The sequence below is a fragment of the Ziziphus jujuba genome, chromosome 10 (genome assembly GCF_031755915.1).
Source record: "Ziziphus jujuba cultivar Dongzao chromosome 10, ASM3175591v1".
In the NCBI taxonomy this organism is placed as follows: Eukaryota; Viridiplantae; Streptophyta; class Magnoliopsida; order Rosales; family Rhamnaceae; genus Ziziphus; species Ziziphus jujuba.
This window is the reverse complement of record NC_083388.1, coordinates 960380-969676: the sequence shown is the minus strand read 5'-3', so window position 1 is coordinate 969676 and position 9297 is coordinate 960380. Positions and strand designations below refer to the sequence as shown.

The 9297-nt window shown below is 34.2% G+C and overlaps 2 protein-coding genes across 2 annotated transcripts; both read left to right on the top strand.

Moving 5' to 3' along the window:
• Positions 1–657: 657 nt before the first annotated feature.
• Positions 658–3043, top strand: LOC107403584 (E3 ubiquitin-protein ligase PUB23). The gene is made up of 2 exons (XM_016010493.4): positions 658–2052; positions 2905–3043. The coding sequence occupies exons 1-2, from the start codon at positions 827–829 to the stop codon at positions 2966–2968; spliced, it is 1290 nt and encodes a 429-aa protein (XP_015865979.3). The 5' UTR covers positions 658–826; the 3' UTR covers positions 2969–3043.
• Positions 3044–5954: 2911 nt separating this feature from the next.
• LOC107403585 (E3 ubiquitin-protein ligase PUB23) lies at positions 5955–7377 on the top strand. The gene has a single exon (XM_016010495.4). The coding sequence runs from the start codon at positions 6117–6119 to the stop codon at positions 7347–7349; it is 1233 nt and encodes a 410-aa protein (XP_015865981.1). The 5' UTR covers positions 5955–6116; the 3' UTR covers positions 7350–7377.
• Positions 7378–9297: the final 1920 nt, after the last annotated feature.

Here is a 9297-nt window from a genome sequence, read left to right as displayed (position 1 = left end):
CAGAGCGCTCCTCTTCAATTCAAATGCACCAACATTGCTGGCGATGATCATATCATCACGACTTTTTGTTGATGGCTCAGCAACTGATGCGGCAAACTGAAAAATCTATAAATTTCTTTCTTTATTTTAACTTTTAGCCAATAAAAGCATGCCACATCAGTTCCGATCCATATTAATTTAGCTTTTTAGCAAAAGTAATAGGCTTTCCATGCATGCATCCGCACTGTCCAATCGATCAAAGTGGACAAATAGTCACGCCCACTTACTTTTTGTTGAATCCGTGATCTCTCTCTTTCTCTCTCTCTCTCTCTCTCTCTCTCTCTCTCTCTCTCATTTTGAATCATATGAAAAGAGCAATCTGAAAACACTACTATTCCAAAACAACCCACATTTAAACCTGGGCCACCGTTGCCACCCATTATGCATAAAGTGCCTTTTTATTTATACACATGTATACATATATATATATTAAATGGTAGAAACAAAATTCATTTCAAATGTGTTTGTAATTTTACTCATGTGGGTTTGACCCACACAAACAGAACCACACCCAAATAGGGAAACAAGGACTACTGGTTAAAACGCTGAACAAACTAAAGACAAACCGCCATTTGAACAATTAATATGTGTTGCACCCCACATATAAATGCATATAAATATTTTGCTTGCCGTAACTGCTCTTCTTGTCAATGAATTAATAAGCCACTTTCTTTTACTCATCTCAGGAGCTTTGAAGATCCTCCCAATTCTTATTAATCTTTTCTACCCGGCCGATCAGCTTCCTTCATTTTCTTAGTTCCCAAACACACATTTTTAAATTAATTAAATGGAAGTTATGGTTGAACCTCCAAAGTATTTCGTGTGCCCCATATCCCTTCAGCTCATGAAGGACCCGGTTACGGCGGAGACAGGAATCACATATGACAGGGAAAGCATCGAACGATGGTTTTTGACAGCCAACAACTTGACATGTCCGGTTACGAAGCAAACCCTGAGAAGTGACTCCGACTTGACTCCCAACCACACCTTGCGGAGGCTGATCCAGTCATGGTGCACGCTCAATGCAACCAACGGTGTTGATCGGATTCCGACTCCCAAGTCTCCACTCAACAACACCCTCATTTTCAAACTCATAAACGATCTTAGCATCGTTGATAATGATGACTATTTGAAACCTGAGAAAGCTCTAAAGAAAATGGAAGCGCTTGCAAATGAGAGCGATAGGAACAGGAAGTGCATGGCTGAAGCAGGAGTTGCCAAAGCCATGGTTCTGTTCCTGGAAAGATGTTGCAAACAAGGAACAACATCAACAATGTGTCTCCAACAAGCTCTAAAAGTTCTTCATCTTGTTTGGAATCATACCCCGGAAATCAAGCTTCTTGTAAACGAAGAAAACACTGACTTTCTTCAGGTTTTGATGTGGATTTTACAAAGTGATCATAAGGTGAGTAGAACCGAAGCCATGCTTGTATTGAAAATGGCGATCCAAGACTCGAATCGAACTCGGTTGGAGAGATTAAATCCGGAGCTTTTCAAGAGCATCGTAAAAGTGTTGAGAGACAAAGTAGCAGTTAAGTCTGCTTTGGAAGCTTTAATAAAAGCATGTACATGGAGAGCAAACAGGTTGAGAATCGTCGAAGCCGGTGCAGTTTTCGAGCTCATCGAAACAGAATTACTAACAAATCCCGAAAAGCACGCCACAGAATTAATCTTCAACCTTCTGGCTCAGCTGTGTTCGATTGCTGAAGGGAGAGAACAGCTCTCGAAGCATGCAGGAGGCATAGCCATGGTGTCTAAAAGTATTCTCAGGGTTTCTCCTGCAACGGATGATCGAGCAGTCCTTATACTTTCCATGATCGCAAAGTTCTCTGCGAGAAACGAGGTCGTTTTGGAGATGTTATGGGTTGGGGCGGTGACGAAGCTTTGCATGGTCATGCAAGCAGAGTGTGCGGCGTATTTGAAGGAGAAAGCAAGAGAAATTCTTCGACTCCACTCTAAATTGTGGAAAGATTCTCCATGCATTGTTCTGTATTTGCGAACGAGGAACCAACGGTGAAGTTAATTTGATGATTTTTACTTTCAAAATTTTTTATTGGTACAAAATGAATTTGAAAATAATTACTAATAATAAGTTTTTTTTTTAATTTTGTGATAATTACAATGTAATTGGCCACTGGTCGTTATTATTTGATTGAATTTATCCATCAATATTTTGTTTATCAAATTATACCGCAGTGTATTTAGTGGTTGAGAAAAGAAAACTAGACCCTCAATTTATGGATATTAAACCCAATAACACTTTATAACATTGTTTGGCATTTGATAGGTACGGCATTACTACATTTGATTTCTTGATTTATCTAGAATTTTTAAATTACTATTTTTGATTAAAAAAAATTTTATTTTTTTACTAGTGCAAAATGCTATGGATTATGCTAAGTCCCTAAACCATACTTGTAGTACATTGCATTTTGGTATTTTAACTTTTTGTTGCATTTTGATTCCTAAATTTCATTTTTTGTTGCATTTTAGTTATTAAACTATTTTTTCAATCTATTTTTAGCAAATTTTTTGAGACATATATACTATGACAAGTAACCAATACCAAACACACGAGACACCCTTTGTATGTTACAAAAAGAAAAAGGAAAATTGAAATAAATGGTAATTGTAATCATTGGTGACTCGTCACCAATACAAATACATCCTATGTGCAAATCCCCTTTTGCCTTTTTCTAAAACCTAAGATTTTGCAATTCCCTTTTTGCCTTTTCTAAAACCTAAAGATATTTCATTCTTTGGCCTAAATTAGCCTCTCTCTCTCTCTCTCTCTCTTCTTCTCCTTACATGAGTCTTCTTCTGTAAAGCCTCGTCCTCTGATGGTGCTAAGATTATTTGATCCAGGATGGTGCAAATTAAGCTGTTTGGGAGTAACCAAGTCCATCGAACAGCAAGTTCGTCCACATAAGTGAAACAAGAAAGGCAAGGGCAAAAGGGACAATTGCTCGGAATTCACCGTGGAAGAGGTGAAAACACTCGTGGCAATAACGCCATCCTTAATATGATTTGCTTCTTTTTTTATTTGAATGAATAAATTTAGAGTGATCAATTTTTTTAACCAAAATTTTGATATTCATAATTTGATAATTTTTAAAGAGTTTATCTATCTATACATGAGACAATATTAATTTAACACCATTAAAAAACTATCACGTAATTAGCTATTAAAATTTTGATAAAAAAATTTGATACCTATAACATTATTCTATTTAAATATAAATATTCTTGCTTGTGCTCGAAAAGTTCTATGTATGGGAAAATAGATATAATAGATTAAAGTATTGCGTTCCGCAATATTTGAGTACCCAATAAATAGAATATATATTCACTGTAACGTATTTAGGTTCCATTTTATAATTGAACACACACACACACACACACATATATATATATGTGTGTTTTGGCATGAGACATATATATATTAGTCAAACCACAGCCCATAGGTATGGGGTTGACACTTTCAAAACTCCCTCTAAATTAAAAATTGATCTGTAGAAACCCCCCATGCCCACACCAAAACCCCCAAAAAAAAAAAAATGGCAAAATTATATTAAATATGATCCCCTTAAAACAAAGAGCGCTTTTTAATTATTATTGTTATTTTCCTCATATTTATTGGAGATAACCTGGCAACAATACTACCGCTTCCAATTTGTTTGCCATCGTATTTTATATCAATTAATGTGATATTTATTGAAGCTTGTAGTAGTAATCCCCATATTTAAAACTGCAAATATAGAGAAACAGTATAAAGCATTCGGTGGACTGGACCAAGCTCTTGTAGGGCAACATATGTCTTCACTCTTCACTCTTCACGGTCCAGCACTCCAAGCCTGTCCATAAATGATTCGGGCCTAGCCACTGTTCCCTTGCCTGCCTACTTTCAAGTATTTGGATGCACATATATATATATACATACATTATTTTTCCTTTTTATTTTTGTCATTAGTGTCAAATTTTATAATAAAAAAATACCCACCGGTCGAATCTCTCTCTCATTTATGATATAATCTCAAAATTACTTCCATTGGATTCCAATTAATATAGTTATTCTCATTAATCAACCCCAAAGTATCCATGCTGGCAGTGGTGAGTTTGCAGCTTGGAGTGGTATGCCCTCAATCTAATTAAAAATAAAAAATAAAAAATTATTTTATTGATTTATTAATCTTATTAAAATGTTCTTTTTATTGCAGCGAAGACGATCATGTTTTCTGATGATGATTGAATATGTGAGACAATATTCACCTCGCATTAGAGTGGAGGCCATCCTCCTTACCTCTTTATGTGTCCTTTTTATTATTGGTAGTTTCCTTTATTATTGGCTGATGTCATTGAATAACACTTATGTGAGTTCCATAATCAAATTCGAGTTTTTTTTTTAATAATTATTTTTTTTACCTTAGTTTAAAATGAATAATTATTTGTAACTGTTATATAATAATAATGGAACTAGCGATTTTAGCTATTTTCTCCCCCAAAAAAAAAAAATCTTAGTTTTTTTATTTGAATAAGCAAAAATATAATCACTAAAATTGCAATAATTCACTAAACAAAGTTTATGACTAAAAATAACAAACTTTGACCATATACTTTAAAACTAACCATGGCATGAGTCATAAAGTTAATTTTAATTCATCCAAGTTGAAATCGAGATTGAAATTATTAATGTATATTATATAAAAATCTAACATGTAATGATGGTTCCCTTTACATCTTAATCAATATTTAGACATTAAGTTAAATAGATAAATAAAGCTGCCACATCCCATTATTTTTAAAATAAATAAATAAACTAAACGATACCCATATTATTTTCACAATTATAATGCATTTGTCTCGTCTATTCTACTCTATTCACATCACAAACAACAAAAATGTGGAATATTTTAAATTGGTCAACATTATTATATTATATTTGTATATATGTGCAAAGCTGAATAGTTTATTAAAATGAGTTTGGTAACAATGAACTGAAATATAAAATAGAGAAAAAGTAATGGCAGAATTTATATGAGCAAAAGAAATGCGTGAAAGACCCATTTGCTCCCCATAACCTTTATCAGAACGCTGTCGGCACCCAGCTCAGGCACCCTACACGTTTCCCAATCAACTTCGATCCACACATATATTTTATTGGCGAAAGTCAAAAGACCCTATGTATCAAATACTAAAAGTAGACAAAATTACATTAATACCCTTTCATTTTCTATTCTAAATTTCATTATGTCCGTTCTTTTTGGAATTTTATTTTATTTTTCTTGTTTGATAATGCTGCGTTTTCTGGAATCACAAAAGTATTTTCTTTACATTTTATTTTATATAATATAGCTTCACTAACTTTATATATAATTCTTTCAAAATTTTCAATTATAAAATGTATATACATAAAAAAAAAATGTGAAAAAATATATATATCAACTGGTAAATACATATAATTCAGATGCAAATGTGATCATTTTAGTGTCAGAATTCAATTAAATTGTTTAAAATAGATGCATGGAAACAAATAACAATAATAAGAATAATAATAAGAATAAACTTAAAAAAATAAAATATAGGGGTATAAATGTAATTTCGAAATTATTGACCTAAAATATAATAATAGGACACGGTTTGCAACACCGACTGGTGCTCTCGCACCCCTCAATACACTCCATCCATTTCATTTACTCCCATTTGTTTTCGTTATAGATTTAATTAATTAATATATTTCCTCCAAAACCTTGGTAAACGAAAAAACCCCCATTATTAAATCAATTGCATCCCCATCTCATCTATTTCCGTGTGTTGACTTTATCGTTTTCCTACAACTTGCATTGCTTTCTTCTCCCTCTTGGCCTTTCCATATAAAAATTAAAATCCCCCTATCCATTTCCATCCAAACCCTTCAATATATATTGCCAATTTCTACTTTTTCAAAACTTGGAGGCCCATACTTCATTCCCAATTATTCATAATCTGAACCAATCCCACCTTATTTAATTTCTTACAATTTTTTTTTTTTTTCCTTCTTCTTCTTCAACTTAATTTCTTGTTATCTTTCTTTGATTTCGATGGAGGGAAACAGTAACAACAATAATCTTATTGTTGATGTTCCTTCCCATTTTCTTTGCCCGATCTCCTTACAACTAATGAGAGATCCAGTCATAGTCTCAACCGGGATAACATACGATCGGGAAAGCATAGAGAAATGGTTGTTCTCGTGCAAGAAAACAACTTGTCCAGTTACCAAACAGCCACTTTTCGACTCCGATCTCACTCCAAACCACACACTTCGAAGACTCATCCAAGCTTGGTGCACTCTCAATGCTTCTAACGGAATCGAAAGGATTCCGACTCCGAAATCACCAATCGACAAAGCCCAGATCGTCAAACTCCTCAACGAAGCCAACAACTATCCGAGCAGGCACGTCCAATGCTTGCTCAGGCTCAGATCCATCGCTTCTCAAAGCGAAAGAAACAAGAATATTTTAGAGGAAGCTGGAGCGATAGAGTTCTTGGTCTCGTTGATAAAGAAGAAGAAGAACGATAATTCATCGATATCAGAAACAGCCATTGAAGTCCTTTTCCATCTCAAGAACTCAGAAGCTCGTTTCAGACAAGTCATGAAGGAAGACAGCGAGATCATCGACTCATTGGTGAGAGTATTGAGATGCGGGAACTACAAGTCGCGAGCTCATGCAGCGGTTCTGTTGAAGTCGCTTTTAGAAGTTGCTGATCCCATCCAGCTGGTGAGTCTCGAAACCGAGTTGTTCAGAGAGGTTGTGAATGTTGTGCGTGATCAGATATCGCAAGCTGCATCTAAAGCTGCTTTGAAGCTCCTTGTGGAAATTTCTCCTTGGGGAAGGAACCGAATCAAAGCTGTCGAAGCCGGTGCCGTTTTGATCTTGATCGAGCTTTTACTCGAAACGTTCGAGAAGAGAGCTTGTGAGCTCGTGTTAACGGCTTTGGACCAGCTCTGCGGCTGTGCTGAAGGTCGAGCCGAGCTGTTGATGCACTCTGCTGGACTCGCTGTTGTGTCGAAGAAGATACTTAGGGTTTCGCATGTGGCGAGCGAGAAGGCTGTGAGGATATTATCGTCCATTTCTAGGTTCTCTGCGACTTCTAGGGTTCTTCAGGAAATGTTGCAGGTGGGTGTTGTGGGAAAGTTGTGTTTGGTTATTCAAGTGGATAGTAGTTTGAAGACCAAAGACAAGGCTAAGGAGATTCTTAAATTGCACTCTAGGGTTTGGAAAAATTCTACTTGTATTCCTCCTCATTTGTTGTCTTCATATCCATCTTCTTAATTAGAATTTTTCCTTCTTCTTTTTTTTCCCTTTTCTTTTCTTATTTTTCTGTATATAAATTTTTTCATTGACTAATGCTGTGTGTGGAAAATGGACATGCAGCATAATATACATTATGCAATGCAGTTTTGGTAAATAAGATCTATCAATGATGGTTAAGAATTTTTATAATTGTTTCGGAATAAAATCCTATATATACCTGAAAATGCTCTATGTATTTTGCTCAAAATAATACAATAGGATTAAGTAAAATATTTGGCTTGTCAATTTTTGAAGGCAACATAATTATTTTTATATAGCTATATATAAATGCAAGTCGTGGAAATTATCATTTGTTAAGAATTTTTATAATAGCTTGTGATCGTAATACATCACGTGCTCTATATATACTTTGATTATAAAATTTAATTTATAATACAATATTAATTAAATTAAGTAAAATATTTATCTTGTAAATTTTGAAGGCCACATAAATATTTATATATAGTTACATATAAATGCAGATATAGCTAGCAAGGAGTTGTCACACTAATTTTTTTTTTTCTCGAAAAATATGTCAACGGATAACATACATTTGGGAGTACCATGGAATTTATGAAAACCACATATTTTGACTAAGTTAATTAATTTTGGTCTATTTTAACCCATAAATTCCAATTGAAATCCAGCATAGTTGGATTATCGTTGACATACATTTATTATTTTGAGGTGTACAGCTGGTATTTTAAATGAAAACGGACCCGGAGTCTGAGAATGTTGGGCACGGCTTTGAACACTATACAAGGCCCATCTTTACTTTCTGGCCTGGTTTGATGACTCGAGCTCTGGATAGGTATAGCCCGATGCTTTAAGGCCCTGTTGACTAGAAATTTGAGCTAACATTTGGTGCTGAGAAGAACACCGCCTAATCTATTACCCAAAATATATATATATATATATATACATATATATTAATATTTTTATTTTTATTTTTTTATATCACCTTGGATGGGGGGAAATAGCGATAATAGTGGTTTTGCATTGTTTCCTGATCACACTGACCACCAATTAGGCCATAATAGAGCATTGGGGCCAATACACAAGCTGAGTGAAACATCCAATTTAACCCCCAAAAAAAATAAAATAAAAACAAAACAAACAATTTTCATCATAATATATGAAGTTCAAATAAATGAGGTAAACAAAATAATGATATCAATGCAGAGAAAGGGCAGTGGAAAATTCACTCTTTTTGTAAGTGGAGATCCCGAATTCAAAACCTCAATACTCCCAACATCAAAAAATATATATTAAAAAAAAAATTTACCATAACATAATAACAGTAATAATATAAAAAAGATAAATAGCTTCATAATTAAAGAGGTTAGGCAAACCCCTTTAGGTATGAAATGAAAAGACATGGAGGTGCGGATTAGATTTTGGTTGATGATGAAATAGGAATATACATATACATATACATACATATATATATATATATATATCCTTTTTATTAGAAACTGAGAGAGAAAGGACATTTAGAAGGGGAGCATTTGGACATAATTTTAAGAGACATACTTATGGTGAAAGCCATAAGCCCAACAAATCAAAGAAAGTGGTGTCTCAGTTAATACAATCAAGAAAATTAGGTATACAATTTGATGGTGGGTGGGCAGACAAGGATCTGACTCTCCCTCAATTTACTTTGCCTTGTTATGTGCCTTTCACCGTTCCACAACTTTTGCCATGTCTCTTGGCTTCTTGCCTATATTTTCTGTGGCAAACCTAACTTACTAATTTCATTCCATAATTTACTGGTTTTGCTTTCCAATTTGTGCATGCTCTCTAAGTTCATTGCATTTTTCTTCCAATAAAATTCATTACTTTGAGATATTCATGTTGTTGGGACTAATCCCCTAACGCAAGTTCAGCTCATGGTGTCTAGATAAATTTGCTATATAAATGATGATCT

Bases quoted from the DNA above. Each gene is read 5' to 3' on its own strand.
- LOC107403584 (XM_016010493.4), top strand. From the start codon at position 827: ATGGAAGTTATGGTTGAACCTCCAAAGTATTTCGTGTGCCCCATATCC. The intron at 2,053-2,904 runs GTGAAGTTAATT...TATTTGATCCAG, and splicing joins TTGCGAACGAGGAACCAACG to GATGGTGCAAATTAAGCTGT.
- LOC107403585 (XM_016010495.4), top strand. From the start codon at position 6,117: ATGGAGGGAAACAGTAACAACAATAATCTTATTGTTGATGTTCCTTCC.